Source organism: Hemitrygon akajei, chromosome 16 (assembly GCF_048418815.1).
Source record: "Hemitrygon akajei chromosome 16, sHemAka1.3, whole genome shotgun sequence".
Lineage (NCBI taxonomy): Eukaryota > Metazoa > Chordata > Chondrichthyes > Myliobatiformes > Dasyatidae > Hemitrygon > Hemitrygon akajei.
In genome coordinates this window covers 67566070-67580730 of record NC_133139.1, presented here as the reverse complement: position 1 = coordinate 67580730, position 14661 = coordinate 67566070, and the positions used below count along the sequence as shown (strand labels likewise).

The 14661-nt window shown below is 42.1% G+C and overlaps 1 protein-coding gene across 1 annotated transcript in view; it reads right to left on the bottom strand.

The window, feature by feature from the left end:
* LOC140739662 (adhesion G protein-coupled receptor E1-like) overlaps positions 1–14661 on the bottom strand; it is a 48499-nt gene that overhangs the window by 19985 nt on the left and 13853 nt on the right. Inside the window, exons 2-7 of the mRNA XM_073068036.1 lie at positions 13912–13997; positions 11298–11393; positions 7918–8092; positions 5912–6031; positions 2587–2774; positions 1112–1282 (exon numbers count right to left, since the gene is read on the bottom strand). Coding sequence (XP_072924137.1) covers positions 1112–1282; positions 2587–2774; positions 5912–6031; positions 7918–8092; positions 11298–11393; positions 13912–13997 — 836 coding nt within the window. The remainder of the gene's footprint in view (positions 1–1111; positions 1283–2586; positions 2775–5911; positions 6032–7917; positions 8093–11297; positions 11394–13911; positions 13998–14661) is intronic.

The window sequence follows — 14661 nt, the reverse complement described above, 5'->3', positions numbered from 1 at the left end:
CCTCCTCTTACAAGCTTCCTGCTAACATTTGGCAGTTATCGTGTCTCCCTCCACACTGTGGGAAACTGTCATGAAAAATATCAGTGGAGAGGGTGAAGAGGTGATTCACGAAGCCCTAGGTCACCCAACCTATCCTCATAAGACATGCTTTCCAATCGCAAATCCCCTCTGAAGACTCTCTAAATCTTCCACGTCATCGGAGGATGAGAGGTGTCCTGATAGAGGTGTATGAGATGATGAGAGGCATTGATCGTGTGGATAGTCAGAGGCTTTTCCCAGGGCTGAAATGGCTAACACGGGAGGACACAGCTTTAAAGTGCTTGGAAGTAGGTACAGAGGAGATGCCAGGGGTAAGTTTTTTTATACAAAGTGATGAGTGCGTGGTATTGGCTGCCAGCAACGATGCTGGAGGCAGATACGATAGGGTATTTTAAGAGGCTCCTGGATAGGTACATGGAGCTTAGTAAAATAGAGGGCTATGGGTAACCCTTGGTAATTTCTATAGTAAAGACATGTTTGGCACAGCTTTGTGGGCCGAAGGGCCTGTATTGTGCTGTAGGCTTTCTACGTTTCTAACATTCCTATAATAAGGCAAACAGAACTGAACTCAGTGCTCTGACAGCGATCTAACCACATCTGACTAAGGAAGGCCACCACACCATATGCCTTCTGAACCATCCTTTTGACTTGCATGGATCAGTGTTTTGTTTTCCTTGCAGCAGAGGGTGCTGATGGAGCACAGAGTGAGTAGATACTGGGAAAATTTACACCATAGCAGAAGAGTCGAAATGCAGTCGCAGAGGTTGAGCGGGTGGGGTAAGGAATTTGAAGGGATTTGTGGAAGGATTGTTTTCACCCATTGGGACACACTGCCTTGAGGGGGTGACAGAGACAGGTGCATCACCACATTTCAGCGACATCTAGACGAGGATTTGTATCACCAGTATATAGAAAGCTACCGAACAAATTTTAATGTAGGTGACCCTCGATGATCAGCATGGAGAATGTGGGCTGAAGGGTCTGTTTCTGTGTTTGTGTCTCTCTCACTCTGACTCTCTTCATTCACCCCTTTTCATCTGACTACAGATTTTTCTGTTGAATAATTTCTTACCTCAGTCTGAACTGGAGCCATTAAAACAGCAAAGCTTGTCAGATGGTTACACTGGCAGATTACATGGGTCTTATTGGAATGAATCCGTTCACAACCATCTGATAACCAGACACTTCTCTCTTTGGTATTACTCCAATAGACACATTCTGGCTCTTCGCCATCTTCCTTTTCCTGTTTCCAGATAAGGACAAATTCTTTTAACCATTATTGAAAATATTCTCATTTCATTTTCATTTTTAGAATCTTTTTAGTGATATATAATCTTCAACAGATATAAAATGATACAAAACTTCAACAGATTAATATGTATACAATTAATAAAGCTGAAAAAAAACTGATCTTAAAATATAAAAATGGAAAAAAAAATAGAAGGAAAAAGAAGGAAAAAAAAACCCCCATCTAACTGGGAAAAAACCCCCCACTAACTACAAAAAAAAACACCCATTAAGAATCAGGCCCCCAGAGCAATACATTTAACTATCATCTAAATATATTAAAAAAAGTCATCAACTGCCATTTCATATTTATAAAAAAAATAAAATTGGATGGATAACAGATAACTTAATTCAAATTAAATGAATATATTTGGCAAAAGAACCCCATCTTCTCTCAAAATCAAATTGAGGATCAAAAATTCTACTTCTAATTTTTTCCAAACTAAGACATAACATCACTTGAGAAAACCATTCAATTAATGTAGGGGAAGAAATATCTTTCCATTTTAATAAGATCGCCCTTCTTTCCAGTAGTGTAACAAATTCTAATAACAACTTAAATCTTCACAGCCACGGAACAGGAGACACTGGTTAGAAACAGAGCGAAGCTCCATCTACATTGTCCCATCAAACTTGTGAAGTGCAGGGCAATAAAATTAGAAAAGATTACCTTTATTTGCCACATGAATATCAAACCTTTGAAACATACAGTGAAATGCATCATTTGTGTCAATGACCAACACAGTCTTTGATGAAATTCATGTGGTCACAAAGAGAAAGAACAAGCTCCTTACAGACACTGGCAGGAATTGAACCCCTGTCTTATTGCTGGCACTGTAAAGTGTTATGTCAACCACTCTGCTACTGTGCAAACTCGATGGCTGAATGGGTAATTACAATGCAGTAATGGGTATTTTCCTTTCAATGAAGTGGTGGTTGTACTTTGTAACCAGTTACTCAATGACCTGAGAAATGACAGCAAGGGACTCCTCCTTTGATGTGTCTCACCACCAGTCTCTAAACATTCCCCCATCTCTCTCAGGTGAGGGATCTCCACTTCCTCTATCAGGCCTCATTGTACTGTCCCTGAGTAATGGTGACTGGAAAGGCCACCATAAACTGACCTGAAATGGCCCAAACCTAGTTTCCATGGAAATGTTATACCTAAACCCAGGATCTGCGCCTGTTCAGCCTCCCATTTTGCATTTTAGCAGGAAGTTCATCTTCAATTGGGGAACATCACAGATCGTATCTACAAACCTGGTTGAGTTTCAGAGTCAAATTGAACTTTTCCTTCCGATTAGAGCTGATGGCCTTGTTGCTGATGGTGGCGGCTATCACCTTGGAGTTTAATGACACATTGTTCTGAGATGGACGGCCGCCTTTAACCTCTTGGTTCAGCAGGGATTCCAAGTCTTTGAATACAATTAAGGAAAAGGCCTGAAACACTGTGGAGATAATAGATCAGCCTTTGGTGAATGTGGCGAGACATCACTGAAACACTCCAGCAACTGGATATAAAGGCAGGTCAACACAAAACACGTCCATTGCAGTAGCACTTTGTAAGCCTTTTGAGTATTAAAATCGATGGGGATGGACATGGAGATCATCACGTAGACTGCTTTATCGTGGATGGTGTTAAGTTAATTTGTGTTGGTTAAGCTATACTCTTCCAGGTAAATGGAAGTCTATCACATTCCTGACCTGTGTCTTGTGGATGGTTCAAAATCTGGAGATCCACAGAAAATGATGCCTTTCTGTGAAAGGAGATAAGACCTTAAGACCAAGGATCAGAATTAGGCCATTCAGCCCATCGAGTTTGCTGCACCATTCCATTATGGCTGATTTATTATCCCTCTCAACCCCATTCTCCTTCTTTCTCCTCTTAAGCTTTGATGCCTTGCTAACCAGAATCAGAATCAGATTTAATATCATTGGCTTACATTGTGAAATTTGTTTCTTAGGGCATTAGTGCATTGCAATGCATAAGAATGATAATAATAATAATAATAACAATAATAATAATAATAAGCCTTTAAATTACAATAAGTAGAATACATAAAGAAAATTATATTAAATAAGTAGTGTGAAAAGATAGCGTAAAGTAAAATGGTAGAGTTAATGGTTTCATTGTCCATTGAGAAATCTAATGGCAGAGAGGCTCCTGAGAGGCTGAGAGTGTGTCTTCAGGTACCTGTTTCTGTGTCGTTGATGGTAGCAATAGGAAGACAACATGTCCTGGGTGATGGGTTTCCTTGATGACAGATGCTGCCTGTTTGAACATCGCCTTTTGAATGAGTCCCTGATGGAGCTGGCTCAGTTTTCAACAATCTGCAACTTTTTCTAATCCTGCACAGTGGCCGCTCCATACCGGACAGTGATGCAAACGGTTAGAATGCTCTCCACAGTACATCTGTAGAAATTTGCGAGTGTCTTTGATGACATACCAATCCTCCTCAAACTCTGAATCACACATAGCCGCTGTCGTGCCTTCTTTGTAATTGCATCAACATGGGTCCAGGACAAACCTTCAAAGTTGTTGACTCCCAGGAACTTGAAACTGTTTACCTTTCCACTGCTGACCCCTTGATGAGGATGTGTGTTTCCTCGACTTCCCCTTCCTAAAATCCACAATCAGTTCCTTGGTCTTACTGAAGTTGAGTGTAGGGTTTCTGTTGTGACACCACTCAACCAGCTGATCTATCTCACTCCTGTACACCTCCTCAACTTCATCTGAAATTCTGTCAATAATAGTTGTGTTGTTAGCAAATTTAAAGATGGAATTTGAGCTGTGCCTAGCCACACAGTCATGGGTGTAGAGAGAGTAGAGCAGTGGGTAAGCACGCATCCCTGAGATGCACCAGTCTTGATTATCAGCAAGGAGGAGGTTATTTCTGATCTGCACGGACTGTGGTTTCCCGATGACAAAGTCAAGGATCCAGTTGCAGAGAGAGATACAGAAGCCCAGATTTTGGAGTCTGTTGATTAGAACTGAGGATATGATTGTGTTGAACGCTGAGCTGGAATCAATAAACAGCAGCCTGACGTAAGTGTTGCTATTATGCAGGTGATCCAAGGACAAGTGGAGTGCCAGTGAGATTGCATCCAATTGTAGCGACAGGCACTGTTTATTCTATTTTATTTAGAGACACAGCATTTAACAGGCCCTTCTGGCCCCTTGAGCTGTGTCACCCAGCAACCCACTGATTTAACCTTAGCCTAATCATGGGACAATAAACTATGAACCGGTCTGACTTTGAATGGCGGGAGGAAATCGGAACACCCAGTGGAAAGACATGCGCACACGGGAAGGAATGTACAAACTTGCTTCCAAAGGACACTGGAATTGAACTCCGAACGCGGCTGCCCGGCTGTGAGAGATTGAAGATGTTCTTGAACACTCCCGCCAGTTGGTTGGCACAGGTTTTATTTCCCTGCCAGGTTCACCATCAGGACCTGACGCCTCTTGAAAGCTGTTCTGATGTTGTCCTCTGACACAGAGATCATAGGGTCACCAGATACTTCAGGGAGTCACGCAGGCATAGATTTATTCTCTCTTTCAAAGCCCGCATAAAAGGCACTGAGCTAATCTGGGAGAGAAGTATCACAGCCATTCATGACGTAAGGTTTCTCTTTGGAGAAAACAACGGCTTGTAAATCCTGTCAAAGCTGACATGCATTTGATTCCATCTCTAACTTCAATTGGCATGTGTTTTTCTCTCTTAAAAATAGCCTTCAGTAGGTCATACCTGGTCCTCTTGTGTAGTTCTGGATCACTGGTCTAGAATACCACATATCCAGCTCTCAGCAGTCTACAAATCTCCTGGTTTATCCATGGTTTTTGGTTTGGTAACATCGAGTATGTTCCTGAAGGCACACCCTCATGATTCCCACCTGAGTTGCATGCAAAGAGTTGCCACTTATCAGCACCATCAGTAACCTATCAAGCCCCATTTTAAATATCCCCAATCACTTGGCCTCCACAGCCTCTGACTAAAGAAATACTTGCACACCTCTATTCCCAAGGGATGTCCTTGTATGCAGAGGCTGTGCTCTCTGGTGCAAGACTCTCCCTGGCCTTTCAATATTCGATATGTTTCAGTGAGATCCGCCCTCATTCTTCTTACCTCCGTCATATGTTAACCCTTTCATTCCCACAGTCATTCTATTGAACTTCTTGCTGACCCTCTCCATGATCAGATGAGCAGATATCCTGAATGTAGCAAATATCTGTCGGTCTGCAAACTACGTACTGAGGTTTCTCAGATTAATACAGAGTTTGATATCGTAAACTGGATCTTGCTGTTGATTACACATGGACTAAAAACAGTAGCCAAGCACTGCTCATTCTGAACTGCATTTGATTTCTACTCAAGGCAGAGTTGTCTTCACCGAGGTTTACACAATAAAATCAAACACAGCAGCATATTTTGATGTAGGGGAACACAGACTGATCCCACAGAGTAATAGTTCAGTCAACAACCTGGACAAGGTAGAACATCCCCTGTGAATGAGTCTGTAAATCACTGGCCAAACTCATTCTTATATCGTGTACACAAGCATGGGAAAGAAACAGGAAATTTACCAGTGTTATTTTCTCCAGCAATGGTTCTCCAGTAAATCTCGAAGGAATTATTCTGAGTGTCCAATTTCACCAGTTGGTCTCCACTCGCATTGTTCCTTTCAGGCACCTTGACCTTAAGAACTATGAGGAAAGTTAAAGTAAGGTGAATCATTCAGAGGCAAAAAGGATGTTCTCTCTCTCTCTCTGCTGATAACTCTTTAATCAATGCCTCTCTGCAAAGTCTTGTTCAGACTTTCTGAGAATCCCATCTGATGGATACAATTTGCAACTGGGCTTTCTTGGGTTGAATTAGCTTATTGTAGTAAGAAATCAATTAGTCTCAGTTCCCACAGAACTGAGTGAAAATACTCATCCACGTTCTTCACTGTCTGGTGGCACTGATCAAAAGTAGGTAAAATGATAAATTCTGGCTCCAATATGTTAGTTCACCAGGTCTAATATCTTACCAGCACCTCCTATCCTTGGCACAGACAGTGATCTTGACTCCTTACCAGAGGTAGTGAGGATTCCTGCTCCTATATCATGAGCACAGAACCTACACTGAAGTTTCATGACTTCAGTCTATTTCTCAACTTCAGAACGTCCTTCTAGATGTTATTTTTGAAGTGTGGTGGAATTAACATAAGAGATGATTGAGCTACTCTGTGTTTGGCTATCATGCTTAGAGGGACTGCAGAGAAGATAGAGCAGGAAGATCCATTGACAGACCAGAGAATGTGGCATTGTTCTTCTTTAACAGTGAAGGTTGAGAAATAATTTGATAAAAATCTTCAAAATTGTCAATGTTTTGGGCAGAGTTAATGAACAGAATGAAACATAGAAAACCTACAGCACAATACAGGCCCTTTGGCCCACAAAGTTGTGCTGAACATGTCCCTACCTCAGAAATTACTAGGTTTACCCATAGCCCTCTATTTTCTAAGCTCCATGTACCTATTTAAAAGTCTCTTAAAAGACTCTATCGTATCCGCCTCCACCACCATTGCTGGAAGCGCATTTCATGCAATGGTCTTCCATTGAAGAAGGGTGGAGAACTAATAATCAGAGATTTAAAGGTGACTATTGTAGAACCAGGGGTGCCAGGAGAGAAACCCTTTCCACAAAGTGAGTGGTCACAGAACTCACTGCATGGATGGGAAGTGGAATTATTTCACCATGAGCTTTCAAATAGGAAAACACATGGAGTGTTGGAGAGAAAATAATTATAGGGTTATCGAGAAACAGGGGATGATCAGACTGTAATGTCCCTGTTGAGACCTAGTACGGGTTCAATGGGTAGAATGGCCTTCTGCACAATGTTTCTATGATACTACACTGCTGGTGAATACTTTGGAGTAGTTTGTTTGCAGACAGTGAGGTCACAAAGAAATTAGATAGCTCATTATATAATGTGAATGAGGGTTTGTGGATAAACTTGTCTGGGATCTTTGGTAGAATTCTCCTGGTCTTCTATGATATTGTGTCCTGTATTCTCACCAACAGAGCAAATGACAGAATGTCCCAAGCAAATGAGGCAACTCTGACAGTGTGGTACCCCCTCAGCCTAGACATTGTGAGCAACAGGCGGCAGTGAGGGTGAGGGTAAATTGTGCAAAACATGAGAGCGGACACTCACAATCAGTGATGTGACATGCTTCAGCACAGCCTTCCAAAGCAACCTCATGAAATCAGAAATAAAAGCAGAAAATGTTGGTAAATTCAGCAGGTCAGGCATCAACTTTAGAATGAAGAATGGTTAACCTCTTCAGCATGAAACTTTAACTATTAATCTTTCCAGAAATGCAGCCTGAACTACTGACTACTTCCAGCATTTTTCTTTCTTCCACATTTCCTGTAGCTTGATTGATTTTTAAGCTTTAGAAATATTAAACAAAGATTTCTATCAATTTTGAAAATTAATCATTTTCAAAACCAGCTGATTACTGAGAAAGTAATCTCCACATTTCCTTCCCTTAACTTGAAACCAATTTCACAGACCCGATAATCTTCAGAGTCCAATACTTTACCGAAAGACTCTGTTTCTATGGTCTTTGACTTTGAACTGGGTAGTTTCAGAGCAATCGCCATTGCCATGTTCTCCAAGAGCTCCACTGTGGCTGTTGCCACCGTCAGTCTTTGAGTGGTGTTCATGCTCTCCAGCCAGGAAGTATTAAGAACACTGCTTACAAATGTTGTCATAGGCTGCAGATGAAAAAGAACACCTCATGAATTGAGAAGCAAAATACTATAGATGTATACAGATGTAGTATTTTCCAGAAATGGAAAATGATGTTTGTCCAATGAAGGGTCATTGAGCAAAATCATTAGTTTTGTTTCCCTCTCCACAGATGCTGCCTGGCCTGCAGAGTCCAGCAATGGAGGCTCTAAAAACAGGACTGAAATAGACTGAAAAGGGTTGTCCACTCCGCCAGACCTATCATGGTACAACCCTCCCTGCCATTGAGGACATCTTCAAAAGGTAGTGCCTGAAGAATGCAGCATCCATCACTCAGGACCATCACCACCAGGACAAGCTCTCTTCTCATAACTACCATCAAGGAGATAGAGAAGCCTAAAGATGCACACTCAACATTTCAGGAACAGCTTCTTTCACTGCCTTCAGATTTCTGAATGGTCCGTGATCCTCACTATTCCACTTTTGCACTATTTATTTGTTGTAATTTTAAAGTTCAAAGTGCATTTAATATCAAAGTACATATACTATGTACAACCTTACAGGCAGCCACAAAACAAAGAAACCCAATAGTATCCATTAAAAATGAAGACCATCAAATTATTATAATACTGTAATTTGTTACATCTTCTACTGTACTACTACTCAAAACAACAGATTTCATGACAGATCTGTGATGATAAACTTGATTCTGTGATTCTCAACACTGAACTGACTCCACAACAAACAGACTCTCTTTCAAAGACTCTACGACTCAGTATTATTTATTTACATTTTTCACTATTTGCAAGATTTGTTTTCTTTTGCACATTGGTCATATGTCACCCTTTGCTATTTATAGTTTTTAATAAATTCTATTGTATTTCTTTATTTCCCAGTGAATGCCTGGGAAATGAACCTCAGTGTTGCTTATGGTGACGTATATGTACTTTGATAATAAATTTACTTTGAACTTTGGCAGTTCTTTTAGTGTTCCATGACTGGTGATTTTCCTGGGGTATTGAAAGCTTACCTTTAAGAAGTTCTCTTCTTTATGGAAGGATTTGTACCCCTTCCTGTTTTTATTTCTACTGCACTAATTGTTGAATCTTTCTCCACCTTTTTTCTCCCCTTCTACTCCACTCCCTTTTTCTCTCCCTTTGCTTCCCATCTTTGACTTCCTTTCTTTCTCCATTGCCTTCTGTTCCCCTGCTCCCACTTTTTCAACCCTTACTCTTTCTCCATCTCTTTATGACTCCCTTTGCCTCTTCCGTCATTCTCTGGTCACCAACCCAGTGCAGACACTGTGGGCAAGAGCAATGAACGTTGTCCCATAAAGCTGTCATTTCCAATCCTGTGCGGCTCTGGATGTAAGTGCATCTTCTGCAGCAACACACACTACAAGCTGGAGGAACTCAGTCAGTGTCAAACAGCATCTATAGAGGGAAATGGAAAGTCAACATTTCAGGTCAAGACCCTTCATCGGGGCTGGACAAACTTCTGTGATTCTGGGATGCAAATGCATTTTCTGGTGTCACCTAATTTTATCCATATTCAATGTCTACTTTAGGATACCTGTATCTCCAGTACATCTGCTCAACTGCCCATATTACAGAGTGGCAGAAATACAAGGCACATCAGGCTGGCAGATGAAGAAACCCTCACCACATTTAGAAAGTACGATGCCAACACTGAGATGGGATTGGGTTCAATCAGCACAGATACAATGGGCAGAATGGCTCCCTGTTGTGTTGTGAATATCCTATGATTCAGTGAGAAAGGTGTTGTAAGAACATACCGCCATTCTGTAACACCCATGTAACCTAACTCCATCTGGTGACAATTGCCTCATCCCATTACTACCTTCAGTTAAGGTAGTTTAGAATCCACCTTTAACCCAACATTGATGGGTCACTGAGGAGTGTTCTGAGTTTCCACCATCATCTGGGTGTACAAGTCTTCTCAAATTTCACTCCTGAAAGGCATGGCTCTAACTTTCAGACTCTGCCCTCTTGTTCTGCTCTCCCTACCCCGACCACACTCCATACTCCCTCCCTTCACATCTACTCCTCTCCAGCTCTGTTTCCCATAATACATAGATCATAGCACAGTACAGCACAGGAACAGGCCATTCAGCCCACAATATCTGTGCTGAACACGATGCCAAATTAAAACCATTTCTCTTTTGTATCCACATGATCTATATCCCTCCATTCCCTGAAACGTCACATGTTTATTGAACAGTGTCTTAAACACCACTATTCACACCATTACCTCTGACAGCCTGTTCCTGACATCCAACACTCTGTGTAAAAATCTGTCCCACACATCGGTTTTAAACTTCCCCACTCTCACCTTAAATGCATGTCCTACAGTATTTGGTGTTTCTACCCTGGGAGGAAGATTCTGACTGTTTACTCTGTCTATGCCTCTCTCAGCCTCTGCCTCTGATGCTCCAGAGAAAATGACCCAAGTCTGTCCAGCGTCTTCTTATAAATTGTAGTGTATAAATTGACCTCATAAAAAAAACACTACCACCTCCAGTTTAAATTCCCACACGGAATATTGTGGAGAATCAAATACCCAAACCCAGCACAGCCCCCACTTGTCCCATTTAACCTGTCTCAGTGCGGTGCAGATTAAGACCACGGGAAATCAGTTCAGTGGTCCTTAGGACCCAGTGGACCTCGGGAGCCGGCGGAGGTCGGGACCCGCCGCCCGCAGTGTTTCTGTTCCATTGATGGGAAGAAAATAAAGAGATTGAAAATAAAGTGGAAATAGTAAAGCGTTTGGAAAGAGGTGAAATACCATCGGTCATTGGAAGAGCATTAGGCTACAGTCGGTCAATGATTGGAATAATTTTAAAGGATAATGGATAAAGTGAGAATAATGGAGCAAGTGAGAGGCCCTTCCCCGATGAAAGCTACAATTATTACTAAGCAACGCAGTGGTTTAATTATTGGAATACATACGTTTCTTAAGTGTTTTATATGCATAGAAAGGTAAAATACATACAATATACTAAGACAAACGTTTGACTAACTGACTCTAAACAATACCTGATGTACTTGTTCTGACTTACGTACAAATCCAACTTAAAGACGGACTCAGGAACGGAACTCGTATGTAACCTGGAGACTGCTTGTATCCTTGTAAATATCCTCTTTACTCTCTCCAGCTCAGGAACACACCACTTTTACCCCAGGATAAATTGTTGGGCTTCTAATTCCTTACCTTGGTATCATCTGTCTCACTGAAATTCCGACAGATTTTATCATGGTAGCAATCAACTAACTTCAGCACATCTTTTGCAGAGTTTAACTGGGCAATCTAAAAATACAACAGCAATCAAACAAAGAAATAATCAAATATCACAAGCAATCTGAAAAAAAAGTTTGAAAATGAAGCCTTTAAAACTCTTTGGCTTCACAGGTGACTCTAACATAGTGTCGGATGGCAACTCCCACTGAAAGTCACGTGGTCAATGAAAGGACATCTCTGAGCATGGAAAAGCAGGAAGGAATGGACTAAAATATCCTTTATTCACTGCCCTTCACAGTCTCAGAGCATTCCAACATGCTTTATAGGGTCTGGCAGAACTGCGGTATAGTTCTTGGCCAAACAATCCACAAGCATGGACCAACGATTAGCTGATCAAGTTGAAATTCAGACAGCATGGAAACTGGCCCTTCAGCCCACTAAGTGGATGCTGACCCTCAAACTCCCATTGATGCTAATGTTAAACTTACTCTGAGTGGCAGAAAAATTTATTTAAAGTGTTTTATTTTTCCAATAGTCCCAAAAATCCTAAACACAAGAGGTTCTGCAGATGCTGGAAATCCAGTACAACACACACAAAATGCTGAAGGAACTCAGGAGGTCAGGCAGCGTCTGTGGAGGGGAATAAACAGTTGATGTTTTTGAACAGTCCTGCTGAAGGGTCTGATGTCAAAGTGTCGACTGCAGAAGTTCGCTGATGACACGGCCATAGTGGGGTGTGTCAGGAATGGACAGGAGGAGGAGTATAGGAAACTGATACAGGACTTTGTGATATGGTGCAACTCAAACTACCTGCGTCTCAATATCACCAAGACCAAGGAGATGGTGGTGGACTTTAGGAGATCTAGGCCTCATATGGAGCCAGTGATCATTAATGGAGAATGTGTGGAGCACGTTAAGACCTACAAGTATCTGGGAGTACAGTTAGACGAGAAGCTAGACTGGACTGCCAACACAGATGCCTTGTGCAGGAAGGCACAGAGTCGACTGTACTTCCTTAGAAGGTTGGCATCATTCAATGTCTGTAGTGAGATGCTGAAGATGTTCTATAGGTCAGTTGTGGAGAGCGCCCTCTTCTTTGTGGTGGCGTGTTGGGGAGGAAGCATTAAGAAGAGGGACGCCTCACGTCTTAATAAGCTGGTAAGGAAGGCGGGCTCTGTCGTGGGCAAAGTACTGGAGAGTTTAACATCGGTAGCTGAGCGAAGGGCGCTGAGTAGGCTACGGTCAATTATGGAAAACTCTGAACATCCTCTACATAGCACCATCCAGAGACAGAGAAGCAGTTCAGCGACAGGTTACTATCGATGCAATGCTCCTCAGACAGGATGAAGAGGTCAATACTCCCCAATGCCATTAGGCTTTACAATTCAACCGCCAGGACTTAAGAACTTTTTAAAAGCTATTATTAATGCTTTTTGAGATAGTGATTTAGATGCATATCATATTTTTTACTGAGTTAAGTATTGTATGTAATTAGTTTTGCTACAACAAGTGTATGGGACATTGGAAAAAAGTTGAATTTCCCCATGGGGATGAATAAAGTATCTATCTATCTATCTATCTATATTCCTCTCCATTAATGCTGACTGAACTGCCGAGTTCCTGCATCACTTTGGTCCCAAAAGTCCACAGGCCAGGCAGCATCACAGGGTGTTGAGGAAACTTAGCAGTTAGGACAAGGCTACTGAGCTCAGGGTGTTCCAGAGTTCAGAATTCAATTCTGGTGTTGTCTGGAAGAAGTTTGTATTTTCTCCCTGTGAATCTTGTGGATTTCCTCTGGTGCTCCAGATCCTTCCAAATGCATCGGTCAGTAGGTTAATTGGTCATTGGAAATTGTCCTGTGATTAAGCTAATGGTAACATTTGTGGTTGATGGGTCATGCAGCTCACTGGCCAGAAAGACTTGTTCCATGCTCTATCTCCAAATGAATCAATAAATAACTTCTGTTACAGTTTTAAACACTTTACAAACTGATCCAGTTTTCCAGTCTCTCCTTGAGGAAAGTTTTAAACCGGAACAAGTGGAACAAACTCACACAAACACAGGGAGACGATGCAAACTGCACCCAATGTCAGGGTAGAACCTGGGTCTCTGGTGTGGCTTCACTAATCAGTAAAGTTTCCAGGTTTCCTCCCATATCCCAACGATGTGTTGGCCAGTCGGTTAATTGCCTGCTGTGAATTGCCCTAAGTGAGGGGTTGAATTTAGGGGATATCGATGGGAAAGTAGATGGAATAAAAAGGAATGAGTCTTGGATCAGTATAAATTGGGATGGGCAACAAATGTTGGCCGTGGTAGCAACACCCACATCTAGAGAGTGAATTTGAACATATGGTCGCTGCTCAAATGTAAAAGCAGCAAGCTGGAATTACACAAAGAGTGAGGAACAGTGTTTATTCTGATGGGTGAGGAGAAGAGACGTATGTACAAAAGAGTGATGGACAGAAGCAGGGAGAGGGATAGATCTAGTGAGGAAAATATTCCAACAGATCCACATCCGGGAATAATGGAAGTTAAGTTTGCTACTTGGAGAAACGGAGTGAGTGAACATCAGAAGAACTTCTCATACCTGCTGGGTGTACGCTGAATAATCCAAGTTGCACTGCGACGGCGTAGAGTTCTGCTTCTCAGAGACAGGACAGGAAAGTGGATCCACTGGAATGAAGATGGCATTTTAGAGATCAGTGCATCTACCTGCCGACTCTACCCCCACCTTCCTGCTGTTTACCGATCAGACAGGGAAGCGCTGACCTCTGTAACTCCAAGCTGGTGTACTCCCACAACGAGCAGCATCAGACCCGGACACACAGGACTGTGACTTGACACCACATCTTCCTGACCCCAAGAACAACTGTGGATGCCTCGTCCAATCCCACACCCTTTGGCACCCAAAGGAACCGATACCATGGTTGGCATTGTACTTGTAATGTTGGCACAAGCCACACTAATGTGGAAATGGTAGTATGGGCCTCATTGCTGGTTTAGGAGGGACAATTTGTAAACATCTCCACAGCCATGAAACCAGTTAAATGTGTAAGTAATCAGCCCTCTCAGGTTGGAGGAACAACACCTCATATTCTGTCTGGTTAGCCTCCAACCTGACAGCATAAACACTGAATTCTGAAACTTCCAGTAATTTCTCACCCTCCCCCTTCTCTCTTTTCCATTCCCTACTCTGGCTCTCCTCTTATTCCTTCTCTTCTCCTCAGCAACATATCATCTCCCTCTGGTGTCCTTCCTCCTCCCCTTTCTCCCTCATTTCACTCTCCTCCCCTATAAGCTTTCTCTTCTTCAGCCCATTTTACATTCTCCATCTCTC